The sequence below is a fragment of the Ovis aries genome, chromosome 18 (genome assembly GCF_016772045.2).
Source record: "Ovis aries strain OAR_USU_Benz2616 breed Rambouillet chromosome 18, ARS-UI_Ramb_v3.0, whole genome shotgun sequence".
Taxonomy (NCBI): Eukaryota; Metazoa; Chordata; class Mammalia; order Artiodactyla; family Bovidae; genus Ovis; species Ovis aries.
Window position 1 is genome coordinate 39121869 of NC_056071.1, and position 22216 is coordinate 39144084.

General features: G+C 38.0%; 1 protein-coding gene and 1 pseudogene across 3 annotated transcripts in view; both read left to right on the forward strand.

Moving 5' to 3' along the window:
- Positions 1-22216, forward strand: part of SCFD1 (sec1 family domain containing 1) — a 111966-nt gene that overhangs the window by 71962 nt on the left and 17788 nt on the right. For all 3 annotated transcript variants that reach the window (XM_042235293.2, XM_027957224.3, XM_027957225.3), the window contains exons 17-19: positions 2836-2915; positions 8920-8982; positions 10823-10898. In XM_042235293.2, coding sequence (XP_042091227.1) covers positions 2836-2915; positions 8920-8982; positions 10823-10898 — 219 coding nt within the window. The remainder of the gene's footprint in view (positions 1-2835; positions 2916-8919; positions 8983-10822; positions 10899-22216) is intronic.
- LOC106991739 (oxysterol-binding protein-related protein 9-like) lies at positions 3424-7230 on the forward strand (annotated as a pseudogene).

Sequence of the window (22216 nt, forward strand, 5' to 3'; positions counted from 1 at the left end):
AGGTGGCCAAAATTCTTATTTCTGGAAATAACTATTCTAAACTAAGTTAACCAAGTTTGTTCTACTTTTTTTCGAAGATTGAGCTTACCATTTCTCATGATGTGATGATCCTAGAAGTTCCATTTCTTTAAGCTGTAGCCACTAATACTTACAAGAAATTAAGCTTTAACCGAAAAGTTTGGTAATATTTTGCAGTTGTTTAAAACTAATGTCCTTTATAAAATACAAAGAAGTCACTTGGAGGAAAATAACTAAAGTTCCAAAAGTTATATAAATACTGTAATTTCATAAGATTAAACTTCAGATTCAACATCTGTCATATGATTCATATAAAAATAGCATTGAAATTTTATACTAAAGTAAAAAAAAAAAGCTACTGTTATATTAGAATACATTTCTAAGAATGATTGGAAAATGATCAGTTTTCCTTTCTAGATTTTTTTTTCCCCCTCAGTGGAAGAGTAGATTGTGGGATATTTTATTGTTTTCCTTTTCTTTCATGAGCCATCAGCTGCTTTTGAGGGAAAAAAAATTTTCTAAGTGTGCAGCGGTAATTGACTTACTCTGAAGGAAGCAGTGATTTTTGTATTGTTGCTGCGCTGGAGACCTGCTAACTCTTCCTGATATTAACTTGTATAGTTTCACTTGATGAGCAGCTAGCATAAGGACCTTGGGAAAGACACCTAGAATGATAACAGCTGTTGCAAACTGCTTTCCTTTGCTGATAGCAATGATTTTTCTGCTGTCTGGTAGATTGTGAGGCTTCTTTTTGTTTGACATGTTAAAACAGAAAAGTAAACCAGTATTTGCTTTAGGTCAGTTCTGCTTTGTCCTAGGAATATGTCTCTTGACTTTTAGTTAGAAAGTTCAGTAGTGTCCCCCCTTATCCAAGGGAGATGTAATCCAAGACCCCCATTGGATGCCTAAAACCATGAATAGTACCAAATGCCCCCTCAACCATATATACTGTTTTTTCCTATACATACATACTGATGATAAAAGTTTAATTTATAAATTAGACACAGTTTAACAAAAATGGCTACTAAAATAGAGTAATTATAACAATATACCATAATAAAAAGTTATATGAATGTGGACTCTCTCAAAATACAGTTATTATACTCATCCTTCTCATAAAATGCCTGTGTGATCAGATGAAATGAGGTGAATGATGTAGGCACTGAGATATAGCATTAGACTACTATGGGCCTTCTGACATGAAGGAGAATCATCTGCTTCAGGTGATCCTGTGTCATCAAGCCATGATGATTTTGATGGTTAGATGTCAGGAGCAGAGGATGTCACTGATTGGGGCAGGACTGAGCAGGACAGCGTGAGATATCATCATCGTGCTTTTCCAAACGGGGCACAATTTAAGACTCATGAATTGTTTGTTTCTGGGAATTTCCATTTAGTATTTTCAGACCTTAGTTGACCACAGGAGCTGGAACCTGGAAGGCGAAACTGCTGATGAGGGGTGACTACAATATAGGTTTCTTTCTAGAAAGATCTCTGTCATTAATGGGGGTATACCTATAGCTTAAGGGATTCTAAAAACCTATTTATAATATTTTCTTAGGAATATATGAAAGTGAAAATTGCTCAATTGTGTCCAGCTCTTTGCAACCCCATGGCCTATATAGTCCATGGAATTCTCCAGGCCAGAATACAGGAGTAGGTAGCCATTCCCTTCTCCAGAGGATCTTCCCAACCAAGAATTGAACCCAGGTCTCCCACATTGCAGGTGGATTCTTTACCAGCTGAGCCACAAGGGAAGCCCAAGAATGCTGGAGTGGGTAGCCTATTCCTTTTCCAGCAGATCTTCCTGGCCCAGGAATCAAACCAGAGTCTCCTGCATTTCAGGCAGATTCTTTACCAATTGGGCTATCAGGGAAGCCCAGGAATATATGATTTTATTTATTTTTGGTAAGAATTATGTCTTTTTATAAGTAATCATTAAGAGGCTTGGGGCAGATTTTGACTATTAATGTCAAATTGAAAGTGTTGGTTGCTCACTTGTGTCTGATTGCAACCTCATGGACTGTAAGCCACCAGGCTCCTCTGTCCATGGAATTCTCCAGGCAGGAATACTGGAGTGGGTAGCCATTCCCATCTCCAGGGACACTTCCCAACCCAGGGATTGAACCCGGGTCTCCTGCATTGCATGCAGATTCTTGACCATCTGAGCCACCAGGGAAGCTCACTGTCAGATTAATAGCTCCCAGAATATGAAGCAGCTCTGATTGATGGTGAGCTTAAAAGTTTCTTTTTCTTAGAAAAGTTTTATAATGGAGTTGTTGTGATAGCTCCCGTGACATAAATTCAACTGGACTTTACTCGTTAGGAAATAAAAGACTAAGAAAGAGAACTATTTAACTATTAAAAAGTGTAGGTCACCTGCTGTTCAGTTAATAACTTTGGAAATTTACAATGAATATGAGATGGGACCACCTAAATCTGCAGTGATTCCCTAAGTCAGCATCACTCCCTTCATGTTTCTAGTTTTGAAATATTCTTGATCAATCCAGATATTCATTTAATGCTTATTCCAAGGACAAACAATCTATGTCCACAGTGGAGGAAACACTGACTCTGTTGGGCTTGCTGAGGGATGACAAAACACCATACTGCTTAGGTGATTTGGGAGCCTGTTAAAGGTAATTTTCACTGTATGTGATTTTTGTCTTGGGTACTCATTTGGGTGCTCCCTTAAGGTACCACTCCACTTACTTAGGTGCTCTTGCCTTTAGTCTTAACTTTCTGACTAATCAGATGACAACAAACAAAATGGTCTCTTTCATGAAAGTAAAGATTTTTGTCATATTCTTATTTCAGGCTGATTTGGAGCAGTACAAAAAAGCTTTAACTGACGCAGGATGCAACCTTAATCCCTTACAATATATCAAACAGTGGAAGTAAGTTTTGTTATTCTTAAGTTCCTATCATTTAAGAAAGTACAATGGAAGTCAAGTTCCAAGAAAACTGGAAATGTTACCAAGAAAATTTAACAGTGCCTTAGTATTTTTTGTTGTTGTTCAATGGCATAAATATTTCTTTATCTCCCCTACTTTTTCCACAACTTTATATACAATATTGCTGCCTTTCTTTCCTAGACATTTTTTTTTCCTATATTGTCTTCACTGGTGTGAGATGAAAAAGTCAAAGACTGAAATGTTTTAGGTCAAAAGGCTCTAAAACATTTTTAAGATGTTTTAATTTCACTAGTAATCAGAAATGCAGATTAATATAATAGGAAGATTTAGAAAATGTGCCAAGGATCCAGGAAAATTGATGAGTATATACTCCACTATTAGAAATATAAATTATATCATTTCTACAAGAAATGCAACTGGGTCATTACAAATCATGTTGTGGGTTGATTGAGCAGAGGGGCCCTAAGAGGGGTGCTCGGAAACGGCCCTCGGCTCCCTCCCCTGGAGGCACAGAGGGCTGGGGCCTTGGTGAATGGCTTTCTTGCTAGCCACTTGTGGAATTATTAGACCCACTCCTAGAGGGTCTGGGAGAGGGTCTGGCTCCCATCCCTGAGTTCCCAGGGACTCTGCTGCTTGCCCAGGCCTTGGGCATGAGTGTGATTCTCTCCCTGCCTCCATCCTGTCACCACCTGGGGGTTTGGATTCAGGATTTGTTCCTAGTGTCCAAGACTTAAATAAGAAACTTACAGAGGCTGATGCTTACCTACAGATCTTGATAGAAGAGTTGAAGCTTTTTGATGACAAACTTCAAAACTACAAACAAAGATGATGAACAGAGAAAGAAAATTGAAACCCTCAAAGAGACAACAAATAGCATGATAGAATCAATTAAACACTGCATTGTATTGCTGCAGATTGCTAAAGACCAGTATATTGCAGAGAATTATGCAGATAAAATTATAAGTACTATTAATCCTGTGGATGTCCCTTGGAACCTGTGGTCAACACAGTGCCTTCCCAGACTGTCTTACCTCCAGAACCTACTCAGAGGTTCTGTAAGTCAGAGCAGTGTCCATCTTCTCTACCAGTTGGACCTGTATTAACAACCTTGGGACATTATCAGACTCAAATACCAAATAGTATAGGCAGTGGCCACTCACCAACTAGTAGTAGTCTGACTTATCCAAGCCAAGTCAACTTGTCTCCAAACAAAGTCCCAGAGTTCTCTTACTCTAGCAATGAAGATGAATTCTATGATACAAATGAGTTCCATCAGAGTGGCTCATCCCCAAAACACTTAATAGATTCCTCTGGATCTGTTGATCCAGTCTTGACACACAGCTGCTCGGGAAATAGTCTAAAGGCCCAGATACCACAGAATCACTTAATTCTTCCATGTCCAGTGGAACAAGTGATGCTGACCTTTTTGATTCACGTGATGATAGAAATGATGAAGGGGAGGCAGGGTCACTGGAAGAGCACAAGAGCATTATCATGCATCATTGCACTTGGATCTTACAAAGGTAGTTCTTCCAACATTTATTCTTGAAAAAAGATCTCTTTTAGAAACATATGCAGAGTTTTTACACATCCGGTCCTGTTTGTGAGTATTAGTGACCAGAGAATGCCAGAGACCAAATGGTTCAGGTTGTGAAATGGTATCTCTCAAGTTTTCACGCAGGAAGGAAAGAATTGGTTATCAAAAAGCCATACAACCCCATTTTGGGAGGAATCTTTGAGCGTCAGTGCACATTACCAAATGATACTGAAGAGAATGCAGAGCTAGTTTCAGAAGGACCAGTTCCCTGGATTTCCAAAAATAGTGTAACATTAATGGCTGAGCAGGTTTCTCATCATCTGCCCATTTCAGCCTTTTATGCTGAATGTTTTATTAAGAAGATACAATTCTGTGCTCATATCTGGACCAAATCAAAATTCCTTGGGATGTCATTTGGGGGTGCACAACGTAGGGCAGGGCTGTGTCTTATGTCTAGAGCATGGTGAACATTACATTCTCATATTCCCCAGTGGTTACGGCAGATCTATCCTCACAGTGCCCTGGGTGGAACTAGGTGGAGAAAGCAATATTAATTGTTCCCAAACTGGCTATAGTGCAAATATCATCTTCCACACTAAACCTTTCTATGGGGCCAAGCAGCACAGAAATTCCCTGAGATTTTTTCTCCAAATGACAAGAAGTCTTTCTGCTCAGTTGAAGGGGAATGGAATGGTGTAATGTATGCAAAATACTCAACAGGGAGAAATACAGTTTTTATAGATACCAAGAAGTTGCCTATAATGAAGAAAGTGAGGAAGCTGGAAGATCAGACTGAATACGAATCCCACTGCCTTTGGAAAGGTGTCACTTTCAACTTAAAAATCAGAGACATTGATGTAGCAGCTGAAGCCAGGTATAGACTTGAAGAAAGACAAAGAGCAGAAGTCCAAGAAAGGAAGGACAAGGAAATTCAATGGGAGACAAGGTTGTTTCATGAAGATGGAGAATGCTGGGTTTATGATGAACCATTACTGAAACGTCTTGGTACTGATTAGGTTGGAAAACAAAGTTTGCTCCTGGTTCCAGGGCAGGAGGCATAATTAAGTGACAGTCTTCCTTTGGGAGAGCCTATTCACTCCCTTCTTGCAGTGGTTCCTATCTCAAAGATAGTGGACTTTCTGATGCAGATGAACAATTAAAGCAAGCAGAGCTTCCCTTTTTCCTGTCTAGCAGTTATAGTGTTGATTTTGGTCTTGAGAAAAACTTCAGGTTTTGAAGACAAGGTGTCTGCTCTTTTTCCAAATCTCATGGTATAAATCCCAGTCTTAAACTCTCCATTCTAGTACTGCTATTGAGATGTACAACATTTGTTTCCTAGGTCATATAATCTTGGGTTCTATATACACATATATATAATATAGCTGGTGCCAGGTTTTTCATAAATACTCCATTTACTGTAAATATCAGTTCCTCTGAGTTTTAGAAAATTTAGTGCAATGTATTAAAATCACGTGTTAGGAAATTTCATGGTCTCACCTAGAATAACTTTTATTTTGTAATTGAACTATTATTAAATTGTATCTAACTCTGCCACAGTTTAATACGCAATGCTTTTAAGGCGTCATAATTTTCCAACAACCGCAAAAAAATCATGTTGTGGAAGACTTGTTCAGTGACCATTGGGAAATGACCATGTATGTTATGAAGTGAAAATATAGTTTACTATTCATCGGTTTGTTTGATAAATAACTTCCTTTGTTGCAGTGACTAGGGACTCTTCTAAACATTAAGAATATAATAGTGAACATACTAGGGAAGGCCTCGGCTTTCATTGAATTTACATTTGTGTTGAACAATATGTCAACAAGCAAATGAATGAGCAGGGTTGTGTTAAACCATATTCACTATATTAACTGATATAAAGAAAATAAAACCAAGTGATAAGATCTTAATTTGTTGGGGGTATTAGCTAAAATTTGTTGAGATCAGGGAAAGCCTCTGGGTAGGCAGCCCTTGAACCAAACTTGGTTTTTATGGTATAATCCTCTCTTACCTTTCCATTTATCTGCCTGCGTGTGTGTGTGTGTGTGTGTGTGTGTGTGTGTGTGTGTGTGTGTGTGTGTGTGTGTGTAGATATACACATATATACATATAAAGCATAACTAAAATGACATTCACTTAAATGCTAATAGTGGGTAAATCCAAGTAGTAGAATTTTTTTGTTTTTTACCTTTTGGGTTCTTTATTTTCCAAATTTTCTTTAGTAATACCTTAAAATTATTTCTTAAAATAATAAATTTTTTAAGAGTAGGGGATTAAATATGCTTTTTTACCCTCAACTGTATCAAAAAATATGCATAGTATGAGACACGTACCAAGTTGTTAACAGCAGGTATCTCTGAATTGTGAGTTTACGAGTGGTTTTTATTATCTATACTTTTGTTTGTTTTTTCAAGTTTTGCTTTTATTTCATTGCGTTCTTATAAGAAAAGAGGTAGACAAAACAAACCTTAGTTTAACAGAAGGAACTGGAAACCATCTTTTCCAATTTTTATAACAGATACAGTTATCACATTTGGTGTGTCATGTGTGTCGCTGTGTTTTACGTTATGACTTATGTGGAACTCCCTAATCAAACGTTTGATGTTAAAAGAGTGAAGACAACCTTGGGCATCATTTTACATGGCTATAAAATACACAATTTCTGATTTGTAACATTTTTCTTTCTCATTATAAGGGTTATACCAGTTTATTGGAGAATATGTTAGAAAACTCAGAAAGGTATAAAGAAAGTAAAAATTTACCTGTAATCTCCCCATTCAAAGTCTATAAGTAACCTTTAGTGTTTATCCTTTTATGCATATTACATATTTTTAAATCAGGAAGTCATTGTTACAGATGCAGTTTGTGTTCTAGTTCATCATGCCAGTTCTTCATTGTCTTAAATACAGCAGACCCTAGAACAACCTGGAGGTTAGGGATGCCAACCCTCCATACAGTTAAAACTCAAAGTATTACTTAACAATGGGCTGGCCCTCAGTATCCCTGGTTCCTCGTTTGAGGATTCAACCAACCACAAATCATGCAGTACTGCAATATGTATTTATTGACAGAAATGTAAGTGGACCTGCACAGTTCCAAGCCCATGTGGCTTAAGGATCAGCTACAGTCTCCAATGGTTGTATTTAGTATTTGCTTGAATTTCAGCCATATAAATGTAATACTCTTTATTTAACCCTTTATTGCTTAGAGATAACATTTTATATTTAGATATTATTGTTTCTAGTGAAAAGTAAATTTTTGTTAAAGGCAGAAATTCCAGTCTACTGCTGAAAACCATTGATTCACATCCTCCTTTCTGAACAAAATTGTGACTTTTGTATTTGAAATTTCTCTAATGGTATCAGCAAATGTTTTCTAGATTGAAATAGTATATTTTTAGTGTTTCATCTTCAAATCTTAGTGATTCCCATTCTTTTTTTTTTACTTTCATAAGATGTTCCTATATTTAGATAGATAATTTTTTTTTCCATTGACTAAAGCATTGGGAATGATTAGGAATTATAAAAGAATACTGATTTGCATAAAAATATTTATGGCATGCTGTTAAAACATTTAAGAATAGTGTGTACAATATGATACTGATTTTGTTTTTAAATCATATGTGTTGTATATACATACGTCAAAAGATTAGAAGAATATATGCCAAAATCTTAACAGTGTTTACTTCTAAGTGGTAGAGGTCTTCTAGGAGCATTCTGTTTTCTATAGTGAACATATTCCTAGAAGGAAAATATTTTTTAAAATGCAGCTAAGTGCCATATTTTTGCCCAGCCTTCAAAAATTCTATAGCTATAAAAACATTCTGTATGTTTAGAAAGATCTGAAAATAAATGACTGTATGCAGTTCAATATAAAAGTGTGTATGTAACTAAAAAGAAAAATCACTGAGTAGCAGAATTAGAATAGCAATAACAAAGAAAGTGATTTTGAGCTGAATCTTAAAAGGAAATGTACAGTTTTTATTGGAGAATACAGTGGATCTGTGTCCCCAAGGACGGGACAGCATGAGTCAAGGCATGTGTCTGGGAATGTGGGAGCATGGAATGTGGAGAACAGCAAAGGGATTAATCAGTACATGATTGTTCTTCTAAAACAGAAAGTCTTTATTTCCTGTTAATGATCCTTAAGTTTGAGGAACTAATAATGAATTAGTGGTTTTTAAAGAATTTCAGTGTTTTGCTAACAGTTGCTCTGTACTTGAACATTATTTTACATGGTTACAGATTATGTAATCAATGTTTGTATAATTGTGCTAATTGTACTGAAACATTGTATTAGTTGAAAAATTATTTCCTTTCAGAAACTTCATAGTAAATCTTATGATTAGTAAATTTTTTAATGCCTAGTTAGTAAATGTTTTAATGCTGTGATAATAAATGTTAGCTCAGCTAATTAACTTTTAAATATAACTTTCTTATTTCATAGGGCTTTTGCCAAGATGGCTTCAGCTCCCACCAGCTATGGCAACACCACCGCTAAGCCGATGGGGTAAGTATTTTTAATAATTCTGATTGAAGAAGTCTAGTACTCCAGCCATAACTGGAGTTTTATGCCTTGAAAACTGTGTGACATTTCGCGTGCAGAAAGTTTTCGTCGTGATACAGAGCAAATGTCAGCATGCTTTTTGGGTTTCTTAGGTACGTTAAATTCTAATCCTAAAATGTAAGTTAATGTATTTTACATGGTAGGGCTTCATATGCTTCCTTGTTAAGATATTATGTTTTTCATTTTCAGAAGATACATGAATTTCTATCAGTGTTGATAATACAGACATTCAAGACCTAGCTTCTAGATGGAACTAGGCATACTGCTAAATGATAGAGACGAAGCACTCAGGGTTGGGTGTGATTTCTGACTCCCGAAAAATCCTGTACAGTATGTGTCATTTTCAAAGGAACTGAACAAAGTGATTTTGACTGCTCTTTTCAGTACCATACTAGCTTCAAATTCCTGGCTTATTTTTTGGAGCTTAGAACAGAATCATGAAACTGGAGGAAAACAGGTTTACCCTAGCCCCACTCTGAGCTGCTGATTTTAATGAAACAATTTCCAGAAAACAAAAGCACTTGGCCTAAGGCAGGAACATGTAAGCGCTTGGCAAAATGAATCCAGCTGGCCTCACCTTCAGACAGTGCTGTGCGAGGTACCACTCTTACTCCCTCAGAGTTGCCTGGTACCTGGGAATCACCTCAGAACTAGTCAGTCCAACAGAGATTACATTTTCTTGTTTCTGTTAAAGAATTGATTTCCATCCTGCCCATCTCTTCATTTCAGAGGGGAAGAGGACAGGATAGGGAAAATGAAAATATATTTGGAAAACTACTTCCATGTATTTAATAAAATAGGCTTTCCAGTTTTCTGTCCTAAAACCTTACTGAATCTTAAAAGCCTGTTAGATTTCTTACGGACTTTGTAGTTGAGGATTTTAATAAAATGTGTTGTAAGAAAATCTTGGATGATTTGAAGGCCTTCTCTTGCCTTCTAATATCAAAATGCAAGATTTCCATTCTGTCCCACAAAATACCCTTTGATTCCACATAAAAGACTTTTTGAACCACAAATATAAAACCAATATGGTAAGTCATTTGTGTTATTTTTGTTGGTAAAATACAGACACTGGACATTCTTACAGAGTTGAGGTAAAATTCAGTGAGCATTTTGTGCTTTCACATTTTTATGTGATAGATTTTGTGTATGGGGCCACAGAGTATACAGTGCAGGACTAGATCTAGCAGCTATAATATAGAGAATATTGTAATTCCTGACCTATTCAGAAACTCCCAGACATACTTGTTCTCCATATGTCAGTGTGTTTTGAACTCCTAAAGCAAGTCGTCTTAATTACTATCTTTGTTAAATTGAATATAGTTGATTTACAGTGTTGTGTTAATTTTTGCTGTACAGAAAAGTGATTCAGTTATACATGTATATACTTTTCTTTAATATTCCGGATTACTATCTTTAATACATTGTTTTAACATTAGGAGAGTCGGGAAATTCGAAGAATTCTCTTTAGCTAATAATATGCCTAAATATTGATATGTAGCTAAGGCTTAGCAGTTAAAATGTTCATTTTGAGGACAGCACTCTAATTTTACATCTTATTGACTAGTCAGAATGTTTTATTACTGTTTTATTGTTAAATAAATTTGTGGCAATGATATCCATGGAAGTTAGACATTCTCAGGTCGCTTCTGCTCAATGAAAGCAAAGGTGGTAGGCACAGTGAGCTTTATCAGAATGTGTTGTGTAATCAGACAAGTATTTTATCTGTAATTAATCAGAGAGATAATTTGTACTTAGTGCAATGCTCTTCTTTTGCACCTAGTCTCTTATCACGAGTCATGAATACCGGATCACAATTTGTGATGGAAGGAGTAAAGAACCTGGTATTGAAACAGCAAGTAAGTACAGCTGTTAGAAAATACACTGGTAACTTTTGAATATAAATGTTAACAGGTTGGTCGCTTAGCTAGAGCAGCTTCTAGATGCATTCAAGCACAAAATTAGGAATAAAATGAAATCAAGGGGTCCTTTACTGGTATGTTCAAGAATATGAGAGTATTTTACATATATAATTCAGAACTCTATAATTTTATGCTTTTTTAAAAAATTTGCTCTTTTATGTTAATGACATTTTGATTTCCTTTATCAGGTTTGTGAAAATACGTTAACTGAAAACCATGAACTTAATCTTTAAATAATGAACTGTTACATAAATGCATATCATTTAAGTTTTAACATATATTAGGAGAATATTAAGTTAACAGTCTAAAAGCCTGTGTAAATTAAAAGTATTTTAAATAGAATTTGTGTTTGGGAATAATGCAACTATAGCTTGATTTCACATTTCATTTTGGAATAATAGTTTTAAACATAAGACTTTTAATGGTGTTTGTATTTCCGTTGTTTTTCTGTTATTCTAATATATAGATATTTCTGCTTCAGAGTGATCACTCATTGCTTTGGCTTCTTTTCAAACTGAACTTGTTTTTAACTTTTTGTTACGGAAATTTTCAAATACACATTAGTATGTCAAGCTCTCCTGAACCCTTCACCAAGATTCAATACCTGACATGGTGCCATTCTTGTTTCATCTTCCCCACTTATATTATTTATTTGTTTTTAGGGACATTTTAAGGCAAATCTGAGACATAATATTTCACACATAGATACTTCAGTTTGTGATGAGAGGATTTTAAAGGCCAATTCAGAAAAGAAATAGAGTATCCGTTATACAGATCTGAATATTGTTTACTTGTTTTCAGAATAAACGATCTCTGTTTCTCTGAACTTCTTCCACATTTTTTAATTTTTCTTACTATATTTACCTGTGGTATTTTGTATTGATGTTGTTTATATTTTCTTTTTTTCCCACTTTTATTGAGATATAGTTGGCATGCATTGTTTCTTGTTTTGCTTTTTTGTTTTTGGCTGTGCTGGGCTTCATCCCTAGTTGCAATACGTGGGCTTCCCATTGAGGTGGCTCCTCCTGTCGGGCGTGGGCTCTGGGCCATGGAGACTTCAGTAGTTGGCAGCGCTCAGGCTCTGAAGCGCGGGTTCAGTAGTGGAGGCACACAGGCTTATGAGTTGCCCCAGAGCTTGTGGGAGCTTAGTTCCGAACCAGGGGACCAAACCCATGTCCCCTGCATTGACAGGCAGATTCCTAACCACTGGACCACCAGGGAAGCCCCAACATGTAGTTTACTTCTTGACAGCAAGAAATTTTTTTTCCCCATCTTTGAATTTTCCATAGCAGTGTTTCTTAAGTAAGTATTCAATTTTTGTTTGAATAAGTAAATAACATTGTATTGTAAAAACCTGTAGTGTTAATGAAGAACAGTGAAAAATCTTAATTTTTTAAGATTGAATTAAAAGGCAGATTACTTCCTAACTTTCCTTCAGAGACATTCCAGATTGCATTGCTTTCTAAGTACTTGGGAACACTTTTTAGCTTAATTATCCTTCTTCAGAATTATTTTCAGTCCTTCCCCTCTGTGTTTCTTCTGGTAAAAGGCCACTACTGAATACTTAATCCACTTTCTAACTGGTTCACGGTACTTCTGTGAGCCGGTTTATCTTTATTCTCTTGGACTGCTAAAGGTGAAAAGGCATAAAAACAGGTTGGACACGTTAGTGCCCAACATACTGTACTTACAGTTGAACCCAGCACTTGTTAAAAAAGAAGTTACTCACGACAGTTGTTAAAGTACAGTAAGGCAGACTTTATTCAGGGGGACCATTGTGAAAGACCAACGTTGGGACCACTGCAGTGGGGTTTTGAAGTGTGGGAGAGAGATTGGGCTTAACTCCAAATACATCAGGGAGACGTGGGAAATCAGAGCTCAGTAGCAGGGTGTAGTTATCGGTGGATGGAAAATTACTTAGAGAAAACATCAGGGCTAAAGGAAGATTCTGGCTAAACCAGCCTAATGGGATTCTTGATGAAGGCAGGCTAATGTAATTGGACATCACCTGAGAGGTGGTAAAAGGTGAGGAAACCAAAAAGATATGAAGGATGGGACGATACCAAGGAGATGTGGGTTCTGGCTATAAACTGACTTAGCAGATTTCTTTCTAAAAATGATGCAAAGATGGACACAGAAGTCCAAAAGTCAAGGCCCAGTTGAAAAAGAGTTTGGAGAGCCTCTAAAAAGAGTAGAATCTTGTCTAGGAGAGAATCTAGTCATGCCACTCTGCTTATCATCAACATGGACAGAATGATGTTATATGTAAGACAGAGGAGGAACCACTAGTTTCTAAGATTCTGTCTGACTTTTGTCAGACACACTGGCTATTGTATGAGTTTGTTGTTGTTCAGTTGCCAGGTTGTGTCCTACTCTTGGCCTCATGGACTGAGCACACCAGGCTTCCCTGCCCCTCACCATCTCCCGGAGTTTGCCCAAGTTCATGTCCATTGAATAAGTGATGCCATCCAACCATCTCATCCTCTGTTGCCCCCTTCTCCGTCTGCCTGAAATCTTTCCCAGCATCAGGGTCTTTTCCAGTGAGTCAGCTGTTTGCATCAGGTGGCCAAAGTATTGGAGCTTCAGCTTCACCATCACTTCCAAAGAGTATTCAGGGATGATTTCCTTTAAGATTGACTGGTTTGATCTCCTTGCTTTCAAAGGGACTCTTAAGAGTCTTTTCCATCCCTGCGGTTCAAAAGGATCAATTCTTCGGTGCTCTGGCTTCTTTATTGTCCAGCTCTCACATCTGTACATGGCTACTAGAAAGACCATAGCCTTGACTGTACGGACCTTTGTTGAAAAAGTGCTGTCTCCACTTTTTAACACACTGTCTAGATTTGTCATAGCTTTCCTTCCAAAAAGCAATCATCTTCTAATTTCATGGCTGTAGTCACCATCCCTAGTGATTTTAAAGCCTAAGAAGAGGAAATCTGTCACTACTTCCACCTTTTCCCCTTCTGTTTGCCATGAAGTTTTGGGGCTAGATGCCATGATCTTCAGTTCAGTCGCTCAGTCGTGTCTGACTCTTTGCAATCGCAAGAATCGCAGCATGCCAGGCCTCCCTGTCCATCACCAACTCCCGGAGTTTACTCAGACTCACGTCCATCAAATCCGTGATGCCATCCAGCCATCTCATCCTCTGTTGTCCCCTTCTCCTCCTGCCCCTAATCCCTCCCAGCATCAGACTCTTTTCCAATGAGTCACCTCTTCACATGAGGTGGCCAAAGTACAGGAGTTTCAGCTTCAGCATCATTCCTTCCAAAGAACACCGAGGGCTGATCTCCTTTAGAATGGACTGGTTGGATCTCCTTGCAGTCCAAGGGACTCTCAAGAGTCTTCTCCAACACCACAGTTCAAAAACATCAATTCTTCGGTGCTCAGCTTTCTTCACAGTCCAACTCTCACATCCATACATGACCACTGGAAAACCATAGCCTTGGCTAGACGGACCTTTGTTGGCAAAGTAATATCTCTGCTTTTCAATATGCTATCTAGGTTGGTCATAAGTTATTTATTCTTAATTGAAGGATAATTGCTTTCCAGTATTGTGTTGGTTTCTACCAAACATCAATATGAATCAGCCATAGGTATACTCATGTCCCCTCCCACTGGAACATCTCTCCCACCTCCCACCCCTCTAGGTTGTTACCAAGTTAGGTTTGAGTTCCCTGAGTCATACAGCAAATTCCCCTTGGCTATCTTGTAATATTGAGTTTTAAACATGCTTTTCCACTCTCCTCCTTCACCCTCATCAAGAGGGTCTTTAGTTCCTCCTCACTTTCTGCCATTAGAGTGGCACATATCTAAGATTATGTGATATTGTTGATATTTCTCCTGCCAATCTTGATTCCAGCTTGTAACTCATCCAGCCATTTCTCATGATGTGCTCAGCATACAAGTTAAATAAACAGGATGACAATAAACAGCCTTGTCATACTCCTTTTTCAATCCTGAACCAGTCAGTTGTTCTATACAGAGCTGTAACTATTGCTTCTTGACCCGCACACAGATTTCTCAGGAGACAGGTAAGATGGTCTACTATTCCTCTCTCAGTGGAAACAGTGGCTGACTTTATATTTTGGGGCTCCAAAATCACTGCAGATGGTGACTGCAGCCATGAAATTTAAAGACGCTTACTCCTTGGAAGGAAAGTTATGACCAACCTAGACAGCATATTAAAAAGCAGAGACATTACTTTGCCAACAAAGGTCCGTCTAGTCAAGGCTATGGTTTTTCCAGTGGTCATGTACGGATGTGAGAGTTGGACTATAAAGAAAGCTGAGCACAGAAGAATTGATGCTTTTGAACTGTGGTATTGGAGAAGACTCTTGAGAGTCCCTTGGACTGCAAGGAGATCTAACCAGTCCATCCTAAAGGAGATCAGTCCTGAATGTTGATTGCAAGGACTGATGTTGAAGCTGAAACTCCAATATTTTGGCCACCTGATGCGAAGAGCTGACTCATTTGAAAAGACCCTGATGCTCGGAAAGATTGAAGGCAGGAGGAGAAGGGGACGATGGAGGATGAGATGGTTGGATGGCATCACCAACTCAATGGACATTAGTTTGAGTAAACTCCAGGAGTTGGTGATGGACAGAAAGGCCTGGCGTGCTGCAGTCCATGGAGTCACAAAGAGTCAGACACAACTGAGCAACTCAACTGAACTGAAGAGTTTTCTACAGTTTGTTATGATTCACACAGTCAATTTCTGGAATTCTCTTGCCTTCTCTGTGATGTTGGCTATATGATCTCTAGTTCCTCTGCCTTTTCTAAACCCAGCTTGAACATCTGGATGTTCTCAGTTCACGTACTGGTGAAGCCTAACTTGAAGGATTTTGAGCATAACCTTGCTAGCATGGGAGGTGAGGGCAATTGTCTGGTGGGTTGAGCATTCTTCATTGCTGCCTTTCTTGGAAAGTGGGATGAGGATTGACCTTTTCCAGTTTTGTGGCCACTGCTGGGTTTTCTAAATTTGCTGACATAATGTGTACAGCACTTTAACGGCATCATCTTTTAGGATTTAAACAGCTCTGCTGGAATTCCATCACTTCCACTAGCTTTATTGGCAGCAGTGCTTCCTAAGGCCCACCTGACTTCACACTCCAGGATGTTTGGCTCTGAGTAAGAGACTACACCATTGTGGTTATCTGGGTTATTATACTTTTTTTGCATAGTTCTCCTTTCCATCTCTTCTTGATCTCTCCTGCTTCTGTCTTTACCATTTCTGTCCTTTATTTGGCCCATCTTTGGATGGAATGTTCCTTTGATACTTCCAGTTTTCTTGAAGAGATCTCTGTTCTTTCCCATTCTGTTGTTATCCTCTATATCTTTCCAGTGTTCACTGAAGAAGGCCTTCTCTTGTTTCTCCTTGCTCTTCTCTGAAGCTGCATTTAGTTGGGTGTACCTTTCCCTTTCTCCCTTGCTTTTCGCTTCTGTTCTTTCCTCGGCTATTCGTAAAACCTCCTCAGACAACCACTTCACCTGCTTGTATTTCTTTCTCTTTGGGATGGTTTTGCTCGCTGCCTCCTGTGCAGTATCACGGACCTCTGTCCATAGTTCTTCAGGCATTCTCTTTACTAGATCTAATCCCTTGAATCTCTTTGTCACCGCCACTGTATATTCATAGAGAATTTGATTTAACTTGTACCTGACTGAGCTAGTGGTTTTGCCCACTTTCTTTAAGCCTGAATTTTGCTATAAGGAGGTGATGATCTGAGCCACAGTCAGCTCCCAGTCTTGTTTTTGCTGACTGTATAGAGCTTCTCCATCTTTGACTACAAAGAATGTGATCAGTCCGATTTCAGTATTGACCATTTGGAGATGTCCATATGTAAAGTTGTCTCTTGTGTTGAAAAAGAGTGTTTGCTATGACCCATGTGTTCTCTCTTGGCAGAATTCTGTTAGCCTTTGCACTGGTTCCTTTTGTACTTCAAGGCCAAACTTGCCTGTTACTCCAGGAATCTCTTGACTTCCTACTTTTGCATTCCAGTCCCCTATGATGAATAGGACATTTTTTGTGTGTGTGTTCTAGGAGGTCTAGGTCTTCATAGAAATGATCGATTTTAGCCTCTTAGGAATTGGTAGTTGGGGCATAGACTTCGATTACTGTGATTCTGAATGGTTTGCCTTGGAAATGAACTGAGATCATTCTGTCATTTTTAAGGTTGTATCAAAGTACTGCATTTCGGACTCTTGTTGATTATCAGGGCTATTTCTTCTAAGGGATTCTTGCCCACGGTAGTAGATATAATGGTTATCTGAATTAAATTCACCCATTTCCATCCATTTTAGTCTATTGATGTTTACTCTTATCATCTGCTTGACCATGTCCAGTTTACCTTGATGCATAGACCTAACATTCCAGGTTCCTATGCAGTACTTTTCCTTACAGCATCAGATTTTGTTTTCATCACCAGACACATCCACAATGAGTGTTTTTCTGAAATGACCCAGCCGCTTCCTTCTTTCTGGAGCTATTAGTAGTTGTCCTCTGCTCTTCCTCCATAGCATATTGGAAACCTTCTGACCTGGGGGGGCCTCATCTTTTGGTGTCATAGCATTTTGCCTTTTTAAGGTTTATCCGGTTCTCACAAGTAGCACACAGGAGTGGTTTGTCATTCCCTTCTCCAGTGGATCACGTTTTGTCAAAACTGTCCACTGTGACCCATCTATCTTGGATGGTCCTACATGGCATGGCTCATAGCTTCATGGAGTTATGCAAGCCCCTTGCCACAACAAGGCAGTGATTCATGATGGGGATTGTGCAACTATGTGTAGTTAAATTTAGTTTTAAGGAGAATTCATATTTTGCTGTTGGAAGGAAATCCCAGTAGTAAAATTCCCTAAACAAAGGAATCCTTTCACAAATAACTAATAGCACGGAGAAATTACAGGCTTCAATCTTTTAAATGACCATATTTACTCTTTGAACTTATTACCTTAGAGTCACATGATATACATCCCTAAATGATGCCTGTAAGAAGTACCTAAACTGATTCACTTAAATATTTTCTTGTGCTAACAAAAAATTTGTTTTATTTGAAGTTTGCAAAATATAAAAACAGGTTATCATCTTCTGTGACCTCAAACCTTCCTGTTCTTAACATTGCATATAACATACTGCTTTGATATACGCAGTTTTTCATTTACAGAAGTAAAATTTGAAATGATTGGTGGTTACCTGTTTCTACATCACATTTCTGTCACCACTGCTAGGAGAGAGCCAGACCAGTGTTGTTCTATTTTAATAGATGTTCAGAAGACTTTTTAGGTTCAGAATTCAAGGAAATATTCACTGATTTGGGAGACATTGGTTATTGATTGGGTGATAGTGGTTCATTGTAAATGTGAAGTAAAAATAAAAGTATTATAAAACAGTAAATTCAGTATGTTTTAACAAAATAGAAGATACTCATGGGTATATAACTAGGTTTTAAATGTTAGTTTTTCTAGGTGAGAATATTCATCTCTGATTTACTTCTGTATGATAAATTACTAGAATTGAATTATGGAGTCAAAAGGATGAACATTTCTAATTGTCCTTGGTTAATATTACCAAATTGCCGTTCAGAAAAGATGTACCAACATGCAGTGATTTACAGTGCTTGTTTCTCTACATCCCTCCCAGACCTGAACCTCTGTGTATGTGTTGGTGTGTAATCTTTGTAAATTCAGTACTTTTAAAAAGTCCCTTGCTCTAGAAATATTTAAACACATAGCCATTTTTAATTCATGTTGATGTATGGCAAAACCAATACAGTATTGTAAAGTAAAAGAAGTAAAATAAATTAAAAAAATAAATAAAGTTACACTGTCCTAATGTTTTAAAATTTAGAGGAACTGCTACAGGTTTTAAGACATCTGGGGCAGGTTGGGAACTGAGAAAAGAGACATCAGAGAAGAAGACTGGTAGAGATGAATTCTTTGTTTCACGCTTGTAAAATTCTAATTTATGCCTCACATCTCTAAATACTGGTTTGGATTTTTTTTATCTGAATAAACATTTTAAGTTATAAAAATATATAGATAGAAATAATAGGATGTTTTGTCATGTCCAGTTTTCTAGGTCACTTATAAGAGCTTTTTATACCTTTTTGTTTCTTGGGCAGCATAAGTTTTATGCATCACAAGTATCAGCTATCACATAAAACCACTGGAATGATCTTTGCAGGTTTGGAATATATTTATGTGAGGACAGTTGTTCAGTTCAGTCGCTCATTGTATCCGACTCTTTGCAGCCCCCTGGACTGCAGCACGCCAGGCTTCCCTGTCCATCACCAACTCCTGGAGTTTACCCAAACTCATGTCCATTGAGTTGGTGATGCCATCCCACCATCTCATCCTCCGTCGTCCCCTTCTCCTCCTGCCATCAATCTTTCCCAGCATCAGGGTCTTTTCCAATGAGTCAGCTCTTCGCCATCAAGTGGTCAAAGTATTGGAGTTTTAGCTTCAACATCAGTCCTTCCAATGAACACCCAGGGCTGATCTCCTTTAAGATGGACTGGTTGGGTCTCCTTGCAGTCCAGGGGACTCTCAAGAGTCTTCCCCAACACCACAGTTCACCACAGAAGCATCAATTCTTCAGTGCTCAGCCATCTATATGGTCCAACTCTCACATCCATACATGACTACTGGCAAAACCATAGCTTTGAGTATACAGACCTTTGTCAGCAGAGTAATAGCTCTGCTTTTATGCTGTCTTTTAATGGTATCTAGATTTGTTGTAGCTTTTCTTTCAAGGAGCAAGCAAGCGCCTTCTAATTTCATGGCTGCACTCACCATCTGTAGTTATTTTGGAGCCCAAGAAAATAGTCTGCCACTATTTCCATTCTTTTCCCCATCTGTTTGCCATGCAGTGATGGGACTGGATGCCATGATCTTAGTTTTTTGAATGTTGAATTTTAAGCCAGCTTTTTCACTCCTCTTTCACCTTAATCAAGAGACTCTTTAGTTCCTCCTTATTTTCTGCCATAAGGGTGGTGTCATCTGCATATCTGAGGTTATTGATATTTCTCCCAGCAGTCTCAATTCCAGCTTGTGCTTCATCCATCCCAGCATTTCGCATGATGTACTCTGCATATAAGTTAAATAAGTAAGGTGACAACATGCAGCCTTGCCATACTCCTTTTCCCAGTTTGGAACCAGTCCATTGTTTCGTGTCCCGTTCTAACTGTTGCTTCTTGACCTCTTTGCCAGTTTCTCAGGAGGCAGGTAAAGTGGTCTGGTATTCCCATCTCTTTAAGAACGTTCCACAGTTTGTTGTAATGTGAGGCTGCATAATTTGAAACTCTTCTGTTTCACTTTGACTTGTTTACTAAAGTAATACCTCTTTTAAAAATGAATTGACAAGAGAGAAATTGCAAGCAGTGGAATTCAGTAGATTTAAAAAGACATAAAAGCAGTCACCTAATTGCAATATATACCCCTTATTAAGATTATAATTTGAACAGGGAAATGTAAGAAATTTATGGCACAAGAAAAGTTTGATACTGACTGCATATTGGTCTGTATTAAGAAATATTTGTTGATTATTTTAGGTGCAGTGGTAGTCTTACAGGACTTTTCTGTTTTTTTAGGAGTTTTCAATTTTAGAGATATATAACAGAAACACGGTTGTTCAGTCACAGTCATGTTTGACTTTTTGCGACCCCATGGACTGCAGCACACCAGGCTTCCCTGTCCTTCACTGTTTCCTGGAGTTTTCTCAAACTCGTGTCCATTGAGTTGGGTGATGCCATCCAGCCACCTCATCCTCTGCCGCCTCCTTCTCCTTTTGCCTTCAATCTTTCCCAGTATCAGGGTTTTTTCCAGTTAGTCTTGATGGTCTTCACATCAGGTGGCCAAACTGTTGGCGCTTCAGAATCAGACCTTCCAGTATTCAGGTTTGATTTCCTTTTGGATTGACTAGTTTGATCTCCTTGCAGTCTAAGGGATTCTCAAGAGTTTTCTGCATCAGCACAATTCAGAAGCATCAGTTCTTTAGTGTTCAGCCTTCTTTATGGCCCAGCTCTCACAACCATACATACTACTGGAAAAACCATAGCTTTCACTATATGTATCTTTGTCGGCAAAGGGTTATCTGTGCTTTTTAATACACCGTCTAGGTTTGTCATAGCTTTCCATCCAAGGAACCAAGCATCTTTTAATTTCATGGCTACAGTCTCTGTCCACAGTAATATTGGTGCCCGAAAAAAGAAAATCTGTCACTGTTTCCACTTTTCCCCTTCTGTTTGCCATGAAGTGATGGTACAAGATGCCATGATCTTAGGTTTTTGAATGTTGAGTTTCAAGCCAGCTTTTTTACTTTCTACTTTCACCTTCTTCAAGAGATTCTTTAGTTCCTCTTCATTTTCTGCCTTTAGAGTGGTATCATCTGCATATCTGAGGTTGTTGATGTTTCTCCTGGCAGTCTTGAAACCAGCTTGTGATTCATCCAGCTCAGCATTTCACATGATGTACTCTGCATGTAAGTTAAATAAGCAGTGTGACAATGTACAGCCTCGTTGAACTCCTTTCCCAATTCTGAATAAATCCATTGTTCCATATGTGGTTCTCACGATTGCTTCTTGACCTGCAAGACAGGTTTCTCAGAAGACAGATTATTGCCAAAATGATTTGATATTGGGGGGTTGTTTTGAAATAGCCTAGGAAGTGGGGAGTAGGCGAGAATACAAATAAAACAAGAATTTGTCATAAGTTAATAATTGTTAAAACTGCACAAAGACAGAAATATAGATCAATGGAACAAAATAGAAAGCCCAGAGATAAATCCACACACATATGGACACCTTATCTTTGACAAAGGAGGCAAGAATATACAATGGCGTAAAGACAATCTCTTTAACAAGTGGTGCTGGGAAAACTGGTCAACCACTTGTAAAAGAATGAAACTAGATCACTTTCTAACACCGCACACAAAAATAAACTCAAAATGGATTAAAGATCTAAATGTAAGACCAGAAACTATAAAACTCCTAGAGGAGAGCATAACACTCTCCGACATAAATCACAGCAGGATCCTCTATGATCCACCTCCCAGAATTCTGGAAATAAAAGCAAAAATAAACAAATGGGATCTAATTAAAATTAAAAGCTTCTGCACAACAAAGGAAAATATAAGCAAGGTGAAAAGACAGTCTTCTGAATGGGAGAAAATAATAGCAAATGAAGCAACTGACAAACAACTAATCTCAAAAATATACAAGCAACTTATGCAGCTCAATTCCAGAAAAATAAACGACCCAATCAAAAAA